At 36.7% G+C, this 16175-nt stretch overlaps 1 protein-coding gene across 3 annotated transcripts in view; it reads right to left on the bottom strand.

The window, feature by feature from the left end:
• Nucleotides 1-3779: 3779 nt before the first annotated feature.
• The window catches only part of txndc16.L (thioredoxin domain containing 16 L homeolog), a 53168-nt gene continuing 40772 nt past the window's right edge, over nucleotides 3780-16175 (bottom strand). For 2 of the 3 annotated variants that reach the window (XM_041573050.1, XM_041573049.1), the window contains 3 exons: nucleotides 14540-14700; nucleotides 10041-10231; nucleotides 3780-4379 (listed from right to left, as the gene is read on the bottom strand). In XM_041573050.1, coding sequence (XP_041428984.1) covers nucleotides 4114-4379; nucleotides 10041-10231; nucleotides 14540-14700 — 618 coding nt within the window. In that variant the 3' untranslated portion in view covers nucleotides 3780-4113. The remainder of the gene's footprint in view (nucleotides 4380-10040; nucleotides 10232-14539; nucleotides 14701-16175) is intronic. The other variant, XR_005963437.1, reaches the window with a different exon arrangement.

Here is a 16175-nt window from a genome sequence, read left to right as displayed (position 1 = left end):
TACCCATTACATTTTAATCAGTGGGCTAAACATAGCCAAAAAGACCTCTGTTGTATGTTAAAGACTAACGTCTTCTCAGAACAGAATGTTGTTCTCTTTGCCTCAAAACCAAAAATGAGGCGTCACAATCAACATTTATTATACAGCATCAGCAAGTTATAAAGATTTATACAGATTAACCTATGAATTTATAGAACTTTCTATATCAGAGCCATGTATACAGACCTGTTTTGATCTTGTCCTATGATTTCAAACAAAGAGAGTAAAAAAAAAAAAAAAAAAAGTGAAAATAACACCTCAAAAATTAAAGGTCTTACCTGGAAAGATAAATTATAAACAAATTACTAAATTGCATTGATTTTTAATTTGTTGATATTAAAAAATTTTAAAAGTAGATATGCAATTAGAAAATCGAAAGGGTGTGGAGATATCCCAAAATCTGCTATCTACAAAACTGCAAACCACAAGGAACATGGAGGGAAAGAGGACTTCAAGAAAAAGATCAAGGAGAATATTGCACTGCAAAAGATTTTCAAAAAAAGAGATCGTAGCCACTCATCAGGCACTTTATTTACCAAAGAGTACACCTCAGTGTCGCCAAACAGCTTTTTGGAAAGTTTATATTGTGAGACACTGTAGGTGTGATTTTGTGTGAAACTGAATATTATGGTTGCAAGTCCAGAGCATCAGCACTAAACAGTATTCCGAATATATTTCACAGTTTAGTTTTGGAAACTGCATTTCCCCTTGCAAAAAAAACAACAATTGTTATAAGGAATTGCAAGACAGACCCTTTGGGGCTCATTTATGATGCAAAATATTTATAAAAACCAAGTTGTGCCCAACATATAATGGTCACTGTGGGCAGAAAATGTGAATGCCCTTGCACACCTAATTTATTCAACCAGTAAAAAAAAAAAGATTGCCAGGAGGTGAAAGGGACAGCTTTAGCACTGCACCTACAACCTGCTCAAAGAAAGGTGTTAAAGGGATGGTTCAGCTTTAAGTTAACTTTTAGTATGTTGTAAAGTGGCCAAGTATAATTTACTTTTCAATTGGTCTTTATTATATATAAATAGTTTTTAATTACAAGTGCTCTGTAAAGGTGGCCATACACGGATAGATCCGCTCGTTTGGCGATGTCGCCAAACGAGCGGATCTCCCTCCGATATGCCCACCTTGAGGTGGGCAATATCGGGCTGATCCGATCGTGGGCCCTAGGGCCCAACGATCGGATCCTAGCGTTCGCCAAACGGGCGGTCGGATCGCGGGACCGCATCAACGAACAGATGCGGCCGCGATCCGACGGGATTTTTAATCCCATCCGATCGAGATCTGGCCGACTTTCGGCCAGATCTCGATCGGGGAAGCCCGTCGGGGGCCCCCATACACGGGCCAATAAGCTGCCGACACGGTCTGTCGGCAGCTTTTATCGGCCCGTGTATGGCCACCTTAAGGCTACACATTTATTGTTATTGCTATTTTATTTACTCATCTTTCTATTCAGGTCCTCTCCTATTCATATTCCAGTCTTTTATGTAAATCAATTTATGATTGCTAGGTTAATGTGTGCCCTAGCAACCAGATTTGTAAAATAACTCAAAAACCGCAAATAATAAAAAATGAAGCCAATTGCAAATGGTCTTCCTCCATAATACTAAATAACTCAAAGATGAACAACTCCCTTGTACCACTGAGCACTCCACTCTGTACCTTGTGCCAAATGTTCTACCCATAGCAAGGCCTATTACACAAATACTCATTCTAGGGATAGCAGCCACAGCCACTCCAAGACTTGGGTGTACTCTTTAGTAAATGATCTCTTTTATAATACAATGATGAAATGATAAGGAATGGCATAACAGCCTTTTTAGGTCACAAGATGAAAGTTTTCTAACATTAAAAAAATGTATTGACAGTTCTTTTATTCATAGATAGCAACATGGTGAGAATGAAATATAAAAATATTAAATAAAGCAGCTGTTGTCTGTATGTCATAAGAATCTTCAGTCATGGGGACCACAGACATCACCACTGCCTGTGTGACGCATATTGGTGCCGAAAGCAATAGTTGCCAATTATTTTCCTAACACATTTATGACTGGTAGAGCTTAAAAGAGAGTTGTTGAAATATACCAACTTTCTGCTGGCCATGCAACACTATGGGGCAGATTTATTATGGTTTGGGTTGTGTTTTCCACTAAACAATTCGAATTTTCGAGGTTACTTAAGATTTTTCTGGTTAAAAACGTGAATTTTTGGAGATTTATTATACCGCGACCCTGAAAATTCACCATCTAAAACCTGTCGAGCTCATGTAGAAGTCAATGGCAGAGGTCCCTTGAACCATTTGAAGGTGTTAACAGCCTTCATGATGTTTGAATTTTTTTTGGAGGGTTTCACATGAAAACTTGAGCGATTTGAGGTTTTTCTTTACTGAAAACTCAAGTCAGTTTTTGGGTTGTTGATTCGAGCTTTTTCTTAAATTAGAAACCATTCAAGTTGTGAGTTCATCCGAGGTATAAAATAAACTCTAAAAATCGACCTTTGATAAATAACCCCCTATGCATTGTTAAAATGGAACACTCCTGTTGGGAGTGTGTTTTTTTTATAATGGATGAATGCATTTGGATATGCAGTTCATGAACTTTAGATTGAAAAGTGATTAGCTGCTACTTAAACCACCACTTAAAGGTGGTTATATGGACACATGCTTAATGAAGTTTTTCTTGATTGCATACTCCATGGGGTTTAATTTCATATTTATGCTTATAATATACACGGGCACTATATCAGTATAGAAGTAATATATTATAGATTACCTTTATACATAAAAAGAAACTGTTTAATGCCATTGGTATATTTATTCACAAACTCCTAGGTTTGCGCTTGTAACAATTTCCAAGTGGCTCTTTGCCACAGTTCTGTCCTATACTATGAGGAGAACAGATTATTATATGACATGCCATGATACCATAAGTACAACAGACAATGGCTTATTACTTGGTGGAAGTAAATTCCTCTTCCCTACAACGATGTGACAATGAGCTCTAAATGGCTTCCTCCAGATGTCCATCTGATCAATAAATTGTTCAATTAGGTTGTTATACAGAACAGCAGGAAAGACCAAATTAATTAAGAATTAATTAAAATAATACAGTATAATTGATGATACCAAAAACACAACAGAATGTTCTTAAACAATAAAATAATGTAATAAATAATATGTGTGCTGAATTATAATTGTGAAATATTTGGTCCTTGCACAAAAAGTTCTACAGCATGTTCCTAATATAGCTTACTCAATTTATGCTTTGAAAATGAAATATATAAAGGGCTTTGCAAGTTTATACAGAAAACAAATTCAACTTGAATTTCTGCACAGCAGATCATTTATATAAATTGCATTTTATTATTTTGCTACTACTGTTCCTTTAAAGAATGGGGAATGTAAATTTTTTGGTTGGTAGAGAGCACAGTTTTATCTTACTTTATCTTATTTTATTTTCATTGATGAATTTTGTTATTGTCTTTATTTGATGTTTGGTTAGAAATGAATTGTTGTGTAATAATTCTCTTCTTTTTATGAAACTGACAAATGTTTTGCTGAGCTATTGCTTTGCTGCTTTTTGTTCTTTTTGTTTATTCAAAAATGCTAATAAAAACAATTGTAAAAGAAAAGTTTGGGGAATGAAATACTTTTGCAAACTGTATAAGATTTTTATTATTTATTTTTAAGACAATTTTTCCCCAAATAAAAATAAGCAGTCATATAATAAAAAGCAACGTTGGGTCTTTAAAATAAAATCGGTTAGATAAAAAGCAAAGTATTTGTTAATCAGGACAATGAAAGAATAGGTCAAAGGTTTGAGTACATTTGCAAAGAACTGAATATTTTCAAAGGATTTTATAAATAAGTAACACAAAACAAAAAAACTCAACATGAAATAAAACAGAAAAGCATCCAATAAAAAAATCATGAAGACTTGAACAATAAAAAAAGTGGAAAACTGAACATTTTTCCATAATGGCGTCTATGATGTAAAAGTAGAAGAAAACTGCTCAGATTAGGAATTTTCCACAATATATTTTGTGATCCATACGCCATTTAGATCATAACTCTGTGTGACTTCTGAACTTTTTTCCCTGTTCTATAAACTTTGGCACAGTTCCACGTAAACTTGAGCCTGGCGGATATTCCTCGACTTCAGTTTCTTCTGCTTCAGCTCCCTCTGTGGAATCTTCTGCTTTTTGCCTTCTACTGGGCTTCATTTGAATACGTATTTTCTGTGCAGCAAAGTCTGGGACTTCTGCATCCATCATGTCCAGGAAATTGTAATCGGGAAGTGGTGGTTTCCAGTCTTCATTGGATAAACTATCTAGAATGACAGAAAATACTGTTAAAATACAATTTTTAGTGGTTAGACTAGATGAACTAGTGTTTTCATCTATTAGAAACACAAATGAAATGTGGGAAAGAGGGAAAAGCTCAAATGAGCAGCATAAAGATTAGATGCAATGCACACAATATAATAAATTAGTAATAGCAAGACAATTTTACTCACTGGTTAAAGTCTACCAATCCAGATGATCTATTTAACTCTATGTAGTGGCTTGTTAGCAACATGTTGCTCACCAACCCTTGGGTGTTGCTCCCAGTGGCCTCAAAGCAGGTGCTTATTAATTCCTAACTTAAAGGCAAGCTTTAGCTGTCTAAAACCCATCTGTACTGCTAAACAGAACCTCATGTAGGCTCCCAATCCACATATGGGCTACCAATAGCCAATCAGAACCCATATTTGGCACCCCCCAGGAACTTTTTGCATGCTTAGGATGCTTTTTACAACTGATGTACTGTAGCTCACAGGGGGAAAAAAGGTCAGGGACTGATTTAACTTTAACTATACAGTATATTATATATATATATATATATATATATATATATATATATATATATATATATATATATATATATATATATATATATATCCGTACAAACTGATGTTGAGCGGTATCCCAGTCCGCGACTTAGTCCAAATAATGGACAAAACATATATCCAAACAAAGAAGTCCAGACTCCAATTGCAAGTAAAAAAGTCCTTTATGTGCAAAAAATTGCTGCAACGTTTCGAAGCTCCCGCTTCTTTGTCAAGCATCACATAACATTATGTCATCATTTCCTTTTTAAAGGTAACTAATTAACACACTCAACAGGTGAATTCAAGTCTCACAAGATTTAACCCTCGCTGTACTAACTACAATTAGCTAGTACAGGCAATAGTACATATTCAGCACTATAGACATCTTAACATTTTATATCATATAACATTATTGAGTCAATCATGATAGGGTCAGAAAAGAGTAACAGTATCTCCCTGTGTGCTAACATACAAAGTCCCTTTGCCCACCCCATATTCACAAAATTCATATTTACATAAATGCATACAAGTCGTATTCCCTATTGAGACCTCTAGGATGCAGTGTCTGTAATGCATGTATCCAAAATTTCTCCCTTCTTTGGAGTAACAAGAGTCTGTTGCCCCCCCAGACTTGTCCTCAGAGAGGACAAGCACGCCCGACGCGCGGACCACGTGACACACAGGGGGTTGGACGGCAGGATTCGTCACGCAGCGCTTCGGGAGGATCATCGCAACAAAGGAACACCGATACGTCGGGGGTCGTCTTTTTTAGACGTGGACAGTGCTCCATCAAGCAGCGGAGAGCGCGAAGGGTCCGCAAGAGAGGACGGCGGGGCAGTGGCAGCAACCAGCATACAGCAGACGCGGACAGGCGGCAAGACGGCGCACAAGAAGCAGAGTCGCTAGTGATTAATATATCTAAAAAGGTACTGTCTGAATCGGAAGTGGGTGTGTTACAGAAGGGTCTTTCTTTTTGTCCCTCCTCAAAGTTAGATACTTTCTCTTTGGACATTGATTTACAGAGATTCTATAGACTCCTACGATTGAAGGTGCAGTTTAAGGACAAAAGTTCCACACCAGTTGTGACTAACTCGCTTAACATACAACAATTTGGGTTGCATAAAAAGAGTAGGTATTTACCTCCAACCTCATCACACCCTGTTGAGACAGTAATTGGCCTGATTTCCTGGGACATTGATCGATTGGTGCAGGATCCGAAGAGCCTAAAAACAATGAGGTTTAACAATAATATGTCTAAAATGGAACGTATATCATTAAATGAGTTGATGAGTGATAAGAGTGTTGTATATAAACCAGCTGACAAGGGAGGGGCATTGGTGGTCCTAGATACCGATTATTACATACAGGAAATATTGGGCCAATTAAGCGATACATCCACGTATGCCATTCTGGAGGGGGACCCCACACAGGGATATAAGAACCTAATAGGTGAGATACTGAACCGGTATGAACAGGGTGGAGTGATTAATGAAGGCTTAAAGGAGTATTTAACACAGGATTTTCCTTGTATCCCAGTGTTCTATACTCTGCCCAAAGTCCATAAAAATCTACATTTCCCACCAGGGCGCCCTATAGTTGCAGGAGTAAATTCGATTTTTGCCCCTATAGCCACATTCCTTGATAAAGTTCTTGCCCCGTTTGTACCAATGGGTATGTCCTATATCAGAGATACCTCCCATTTTTTGCGTGCCATCCAGACATTGGAATTAGGTGAGGATCGGATTCTATTGGCAGCGTTTGATGTGAGCAGTTTGTACACATCGATACCCCACGATTTGGGGTTGAGAGCAGTGTATAAGGTGCTGGAGGGATCTGAGTATGAGAAACAACAGGTTGACTTTTTTATGGAACTACTGACGTTGGTTTTACAGAGGAATTATTTTCTTTTTCAGGACACCTTCTTTTTGCAGTTACAAGGGACGGCTATGGGATCTAACGTCGCCCCCACCTACGCCAATATATTTATGAATCAATTTGAGAGCGAGCATGTGTATGTACAGGATCCCTTCAAGGAGCATTGCGTCAAATGGTGGCGCTATATTGACGATTTAATGGTGGTTTGGAGGGGCGATGTTGGATCCCTGCAGACATTCAAGGCATACTTGGATGACTGTGTTTCATCTATTAAATTTACATTGGAGTACAGTGAGGAGTCTATAACGTTTTTAGACACTAGGGTATACAGGAAAGGAGGACATCTGTTTACTGATCTATTTGTGAAATCCACCGACCGCAATAATCTGTTGAGGTACGAGAGTGCACATCCAAGAGCTAATATCTCCTCTCTCCCCAGGTCACAATTTTTACGGGTCAGGAGGATAGTAACTGAGGAAGAGAAGTTGACCACCAGACTGGAAGATATGACCTCTAAATTTGTTGAGAGAGGGTACCCCAGTGAGATGTTGAGTCAGGAGGTGACACGGGTCCAAACGTTGGACCGCGGAGCAATTATTCAGGAGAAAACACAAGTGAAGCGAGAAGGGAAGCGTATTCCGTTTGTGCACACTTACCATCCTTGTGTGCGTAAGGTACATCGTATAATACATAGACACTGGCCGTTGTTAAGGAGGGCATATCCTGATATTTCTGAGTTCTTGGAACCTCCACTTATGTCGTATAAACGACCACGCAATCTGAGAGATAGGCTTGTTAAGTCAGATTTGGGCACAGCGAAAGTGAGTCCTCAGACTCTTGGCTCCACTTAGGAATGGCATGTACCCGTGTGGTAGATGCACCCAGTGTTCTAGTGTGATACGCACCAATGCCTTTTCGCATCCTTATACAGGAAGGAAGTTTGACATACAGGGTCACTTCACTTGTGATTCGGAGTATGTCGTGTATATGTTGAAGTGTCCATGTGGGCTGGCTTATATTGGTGAAACCATACAACCGATCCGCGATAGGATCAGCCAACATAAATCTACTATACGCAAAGAGATGGTGAAATTACCAGTTCCACTTCACTTCCAATGTGCACAACATACTGCAGCGAGCCTGAGATTTTTGGTGATAGAGTCTGTTGCCCCCCCACGTGGGGGGGGCAACAGACTCTTGTTACTCCAAAGAAGGGAGAAATTTTGGATACATGCATTACAGACACTGCATCCTAGAGGTCTCAATAGGGAATACGACTTGTATGCATTTATGTAAATATGAATTTTGTGAATATGGGATGGGCAAAGGGACTTTGTATGTTAGCACACAGGGAGATACTGTTACTCTTTTCTGACCCTATCATGATTGACTCAATAATGTTATATGATATAAAATGTTAAGATGTCTATAGTGCTGAATATGTACTATTGCCTGTACTATATATATATATATATATATATATATATATATATATATATATATATATATAGGAATAAAATATATATATATATATATATATATATATATAGGAATAAAATATATATATATATATATATATATATATATATATATATATATATATATATATATATATATATATATATATATATAGGAATAAAATAACTGGAAAAACAGCAAATAATACAAAAAAGATTTATGCAATGAAAAATATCAGTAATACCAAAACACGTTAAACTGACTCTTGTCTAGAATGAAGGCAAAAGTTTCATTCCACCTCTTCTTTTAGTAACTTTGTAGTTAAATTACTTGGATCCTGAATATATTCTTCCCATCATGCAGATCAACCAATACACTGACTGCAATGACTGCCTACAACTGTTTTGACAACTATGTTCACTAAATTCATTGATTATTACATACAACTGTTAAGCCAAGCCATTTATTTATTATGGAATGGATTATTTATAAATCACTAGCACATTTACTCAGCACTTTACAGAGATAGAGAGTTCATCATTCACAACAGTCACCCTGCTATTCAGCTTTTGAAAATATGAACAAAAGATGCAATTGGACAACAACTGATGTAGCTCATCATTTTATATCACTTTCATTTCTATAAATTCAAGTTACTCTTCACTCTCCCCCTCTGAGCAAACCATCTCTCTTCGTTTTGTCTTCAAGCAGTAGGTGGAGACAGTTAGGTCTAATACATCCTTTGGGGGGTTGCCCCCTTAACCCAGGTGTTCACACTTTAAACATAACCGGGTCTGATGGGTGTTTCATTGCATGCAAGGGTGTTTGCCAGAGTCTGTTATTTTGTTACCTTTTGTTTGTGCTGGAATTTGTTATTTGAGTTATTCTGCTAAGAAACAGAGTCCCCCTAAAAGACCTACCTGTCACTGAAAATCTGACCCAGACCACAGCATGAAGAGAGAATAAAGAGTGACAGGTTGTGGAGAGTACCGAAGACTAACTTGATTTGATATTTCTTAAAAAGTCCAGAATTTTTCAATGATAAAGCCAGGGGGCCAATGAACAAATCATTCTGTGGGCCTACTGACATTATTAGGGAGAGGGACGCCTCAAATCATCCCATGGAACTTGAAAATCTGCCTGATATTTGTCCAGCTTTTGGCCAGATATAGTTCTGGCAGACAGTCCTGAGGGCCTTACACAGGGGCTATGTCAGCAGCTTTTATTGGCCTTTGTATGGTGTAAGTATATAAAGTGATCCAGTATCATGTATTGCTATCCTGTGTAACAAAGAAAAGCCACTTTAAGCCTGACATCATAAACTTCATTAATTTTAATACTTCCCTGTTATTGTCGCCTCAGTTTTCTGACTGTTTCCACATAGTAAACAAGTTCCAATAAAACATTAGGCTTCATTTATTATTAATCTATTTGATCATTGTTACTTACACTGCTTCCATTACGTGTTTCATAAGTATTCAATACCCTGTTAGTTTAAGCAAATAATCTCTCTGGCATAGGTAATGTACTTTATTAGCTGTATCTATTAGCCTTGTTCTTCTCTCTCTCGATTATAATTTATCTAGCAATCTTAGTCAAGTCCGTAAGACTGAGGCACAGAATTTCCTTTCAACAGGGACACATTTACAGGGGCTGGGGATAATTCTCAATCCTACATGAAACACTTTTGGATCTGGGTCATTGGAAGTGGATGGAAGATAGGGAAAGATCTTCATGATTTTTTTTCAGCTCAAAGTTGCAATTTTATTTGCTGGTGTTTGTACTTACAGACATGCATTTCCTCTCCTGCTTTAATCATCTCCAACCAATACAATATATTTACTTCAGTAAGATGGTGATCTGAGGGAAATGGGAAGACTTGACCTGAGGCATCAAAATCAATAAGTACAAACTGTGGTAAACGTGGTACTGCGCCAAAGTACCGCCTCAGTATTCCAATGCCCACTGGAGTATTCTTCCTATAAAAATATAAAAGGAGGATACTGTGAGAAATATGCTTGATCTGAACTATGAAACATTGTGAAACTACATGGTAAACTTCGATTATAGATAGGGATGCACCGAATCCTGGATTTGGATCAGGATTCAGGCAAAATCAATCTTTATCAGGAATTGTATTCGGCTGAATCAAATCCAAGCCCTTTACAGCTGTAAAAAATCTGTGGGCGATTCACATGTGCATTAGGTTTTTCCACCTGTATGTTGGCTTTAACTGCACAGATAAAGGGTATGGATTCGGTTTGGTATTTGGCTAAATCTGTAACCCTAGATTCAGCTGAACCCTAAAGAGCAGGGCTCGTTGCATTCCTAATTATGAATGATTTTCTAGTATAAAATGCACTTTTATAAACAGGACTCTTTATGCATCGAACATTGTCACTGTTTTTCAGCTAGAAGGTACAATACCAAAACTGTACCAAATATTTATCTTAACTCCTCAAGTGAAAACTTTAATCCTCCATGACCATATCTTGCCATATATCAGATTTCTTTTAATGCAGAGTACAGCATTTTTAGTAGGATCTTGCATCTGTGCTTAGAGGGGATCTTCTCTATTGAGCGTTTGGTTTGGAAATGTGCCTCCAGCATAAATGTTCTTTCAAATTTGTTTGTCACTTGATATCCCTTAACTCCTAGCAAGCAGATTTTAGGATTAAGGCTACATTCCTTATACCATATGGACTAGACACGATTTGTGCATCTGTTACACAGAGAACTACATCTGTTTAAATGAGAACAATGTGCATCAGATAAGCAAATATTGGGCAAGATTCAATTCTGTGATCTTGTGGTTTATCATGTGAAAACTTTTGGACGAGATTCGATTCAAAGAGAAAAACTTTTCTCCTAATTCAGTTCAGTTTTACCATTCCTTATACCATATGGACTAGACACGATTTGTGCATCTGTTACACAGAGAACTACATCTATTTAAATGAGAACAATGTGCATCAGATTAGCAAATATTGGGCAAGATTGAGAAAAAGTTATCTTGTGGTTTATCATGTGACAACTTTTGGACGAGATTCAATTCAAAGAGAAAAACTTTTTCTCCTAATTCAGTTCAGTTTTGTCAGGTGATTAAAGGTGAGATACGTTTTTCTGAACTGAATTGCATCTCAAATTGCATCTGATTCATGAATTTTTATGCAATAAACCTGTTTCTAACGGCATTTAATCTGGCCCAGTGTCTGGTTTCTCCATATATCATATGCCAGCAAACTATTAACACTGGAGGCAGTTCCACTTTAATTAACTTTCAGAACTTTTATGTCAACAGTATAAATCTTCTAATATCTGCTACTGCAACAGATTATATTTGCCCAATAAAATAATGTAAGTATGGGAGTGAATTTAGTTATTTTAAAAATATGAGAAGACACTTGGTTCATTATTTGGTCATATTCCCCTTTAAATGCGCAACTGATTTTTCTGTTTATGTTCTGAAAAATTGTTAAACCAATAACGTTATAATGAATATGACAACAACCTTTTAAAAGAATACACAAGTATTGTTTTTCTTCACAAACACCAGGCATGAGTGGAAACATATTTTGGGAGTATTATTTCTCCCAGGCATGAATTATGTAAATAAGTATCCTAAAATAATCTTTAACAGGCTTATAAAAGGAATTCTAATTTCCTCTTCCTTTATATGTTTTGATCAGTGCATCCACATGCCTCTGAGTCACATAATTAAATCACACTGTTATAACAATTTGAAAGTATAAATTATTTTGCTGCTAGGCTACAATTTGCTTTAAACTGCTCACGGGCTGCTGTCACTGAGGAGATGCAACATTATAAAGAGATGAGTATTATATAAAAATAAATATAGATTACATATATATTAATGGCTAGATAGAACAGTTGTCACATAGCTGCCTTCAAATGCTTGGGCCAAGTGCCAACATACTTATTGTGCTTATTAAAATGTGACAGGGCTGCACTTTGCAGTTGCCACTGACCAGGCAGTTAGTCCCATTTTCCATTGCTAGTGCATTTCCATTCAATACCATATAAGTATTCATGTGTAACCTGCCACTGTAAAGCTCACACTGTAGTGGGTGCAACCTGCATGATATATACAAGTAAGGAAAGTTTATATCCCAATGTTTTAGCGTAGCATGCACTTACATAAGCAACAAATTCAAAATTTTACTGAAACTTGTAGCAGGTTAAATGATGCTAGCATTCTGAGGAAAACTGTGAGAACTGAATCAATTTCTTGTATTTTAAAGAAAGCTATTGGATTTATTTATTATAATTGGAAAAATCTTGATTTTACATACCACATCTCATGCACAATAGATGATGTTGAAAGCTTCTCATATTTATTGTGTTTATTGTGTATCCAATGTAAAGTCAACTGAAATGAATTATACCCCCCAACAATTCTTCCATTGTATTAAAGGAGAAAGAAAGGTACCGAAGCAGTTTACTGTCAATAGATTAGCCACAATAGTGCAAGCTATAACACTATTTATTCTGTAGAATGCTTTACCATACTGGAGCAAACAGCTCTAGAAGTTCTCCCTGTTTGTTTAGGATAGCAGCTGCCATATTCACGTCATCACGTCCTGCCTGAGTCTCTCCCAGCTCACTCATAGCTCTGGGCTCAGATTACAACAGGAAGGGGAGGAGGGAGGGGTGAGGAGCAAACTGAGCATGCTCAAGCCCTAGCCCTGGAGGTTTATGCTGAAAACAGGAAGTCTGATAGAGAAACCCATATGTACAGAGGAATCAGAGCAGGATTACTTTGAGGGTTTACTGGTATATTTATATAGACCTTTCTGATAAAGCTTACTTAATTTTAGCCTTTCCTTCTACTTTAAATTACACTACACTGATAAATTTTCTTTTACTATGCACCACCTTTAAGAGTTGCGCACCTGTAAAACATCTGTAAAACCAGAAAAGTAATCAAAATGCTATGATTCAAAAAAACACAAAGTAGTGCTACACACACACTCTCACCGCTCTTTGCAGCGTCGGGTGCCGTCTGTGATCCTGTCTGCCCAGGTCTAGTTCACGCATAAGAAAATACTTCAGCAGCACTCCGATTATGGTGAAAAAATTGGTACTTTATTCGTGCCTCAAGCTAAGCGACGTTTCGAGCTTTTCCAGCCCTTTATCAAGCTTGATAAAGGGCTGGAAAAGCTCGAAACGTTGCTTAGCTATAATTATAATGCTATGATTATTCTCCTTTATTTATACAGTACCACTGTTCCCTGCCCTACTGGAGCTTACAATCTAATGTTCCTAGCACATTTACACAACAGTTAATTTAGCCAGGAGCCCAGAGTTGGAAAGCAGCAGTGCTAACCACCGAGTCACTGTTCCACCTTAACCAATGCGATTCCAAACGTAACCAGTACTTAATTAATATCAAATGAAGCCCAACAGCAGAAGATTTATAACATGCATTAGGAGTGATCTCTGAGAAATATATCAGCTGAAGATAGCAAAAAGGTTTTAACCTATGCCAATTTATTGTATAGTCCTTGCACTACCTTCTAGTTGAATGTCTATTTACAAAATGTATGTGTGTGCATGTCTGTCAATATACTTAGTTGACCACACCACCCTGGCATGCCATGCCATGTACATGTGTAGTCTTGCATGCTGGAAAAATACAAAGGCTTGTAAACGAAAAGTGTACAAAGAACTACGTAAAAGTAATGTAAACCATGGCACCATTATCACCTTCAATAACATAGAAGCAATTACTGAATGATCTACCGTGACAGAACAGAAAATAAAAAACCCAGCACATTTGAAATTACTGGCAGTAGTTTAATTACTATATTGGTATTCAGGGAAACACCCTTGGTTTGCTAAGCTCAGTCAGCGTAATCACACCCTCATTGAGTAGTGAGAACAACTTTCCCATTTTGCTTAACTCTCAATCAGTGCCAGGAGACGACTGCCCATTATTATACTATACTCTGATTCATTGATTGGTTGGCACAAATACAATAGGTGTCTGTATGGCCATATGTTTGCTCTATCTTAGCATGTATTAGGTGTTTTTCCTCTGCCAAATTCAATACTCATTAAGAAAAGAAAAATAAATACCTTGCAAAGAGGTGATAATCAGGGCATACAATGAATAATACCCCCTAATGGATTATTATGTGATGGTGGGAGAATATATATCAAAATAGACCCTAATTACAACTTGTTATAATACTCAATCATGCATGGGCACATGTACTATTTCAGGTTAGGTGGGAATCAGTTTTCTTACACTGACTGTTACTCACAGGTTTAGCCAGCAAGTCAAATATTGATCCAGATACTTTCCTCTCACCAAGTTCAAAATGTGCTTTTCATCACTCTGGGTTGGATTAGAATCAGAAAATAAAACCAGTAAAGGCTTCTTTTGCATGAAGAATGTTGGGAAATTGTCCACTGTGATTTCTGGCTGTAACATAAAAAGTGAAGGAGAATTATCACATTATCCTTTTTAAGACCTTAACATTTGGCCACATACGATGTTTAATACGCCAACGTAGGAACAATAACCTCACAAAAGTGCAGTTCAAGTGCATTGTTTTTATATATCTATGCATGATAGATAAATAACTTTCATGAATAAGTTCAGGTAATCTTGAGCTCTGCAAGAAAGTTGATACTGTTTTTAGCTGGCACAATGATTCCATTTCAACAGGAGTAAGATTTAGCTTATGTACACACAGGAGTATTTAATGCACAAAGTTGTACTGTGTGGCCTTTTTCAGACTTAAAGATTACTATGCCAACACATCTTTGCATTTTAAATAAACTACTTGTCTATATGAAATGTAAAAATGTTTTTTTTTTTGCACATCAGAAAATACAATTCCGAAAACAAATAAATACATAAATCTTAACACATGTATTTTCTTCTTTGAAGGGCACATAAAGCTTCAGATGTATTTCTGTATATAATACATCAATGGAAAGTACTAGTCGGGGCATTTTCAACAAAATTGAAATGATGAACCTCATACCTTACAAGGATAGCCTATATAGGCAGAAATATTTTTGTAACAATCAACTACAAGCTGGATAATAAAAGCAAAGACCTGACTGGCTGCTACTACCAACTTATTGGCAAATACAGTATGTGAGTAAATACGCCGGGTGAGGGCATGGCACAAATGATGATGGTATGGCCTCATCTTACTTAGAGAGGGCTTGGCAAGAAGCAAATCCAACCAAATCTGTCTCATGACTAAGTCAGACCAAAAAAAAATTGTAAAAAAAAGTGTAATACTAGATTTCTACTAGGCAAATATAATATATAATAGCAAATGCAACAAAATTGTAAGTACATTACCAGAAAAGCAAATTCTTTGCATAAAAAAATTAAGTCAAAGTTTTTTTTTGGCCGAAAAGGTCCATTTTCAGCCGAATTAGAATCGTACGAAACAAAGGAATTTCAATCAAAAAAACAACTTTGATTTTTCCAACAATTGATGCCAAATAGGTTCTAGGAGGTCCCCCATAGGCTGAAAAAGCAATTCAGCAGGTTTTAGATGGCGATTGGTCAAAGTCAAATTTTTAAAGAGACAGTACATGATAAATTTCGATATTCAAATTATTCCCTAGTCGAAGTACACAAAAAATAGCTTTAAATTTGATTTTTTTTTCATCCGAAAATTCACCTTGACCTTTGATAAATCTGCCCCTAAATGTCTCAATAACTCACTGTATAAAACTGTGTTATTGTGATATACAAAGTCACTGTGATACGATTATATGTACCAAATTATAAGCATTACCAGCTGTTTAACCTATCATTTTTGAAAAGCAATAAAAATGCTCAAATAAAAATAAAAATAAATGTTCAATTATTATTTAAATATAGCACAATGTAAGCCATCTGTTGCTTCTAATTTTAGTATGCAGCATTTT

Source organism: Xenopus laevis, chromosome 8L, assembly GCF_017654675.1.
Source record: "Xenopus laevis strain J_2021 chromosome 8L, Xenopus_laevis_v10.1, whole genome shotgun sequence".
NCBI classification, from domain to species: domain Eukaryota; kingdom Metazoa; phylum Chordata; class Amphibia; order Anura; family Pipidae; genus Xenopus; species Xenopus laevis.
This window is presented reverse-complemented; position numbering and strand designations above follow the sequence as displayed.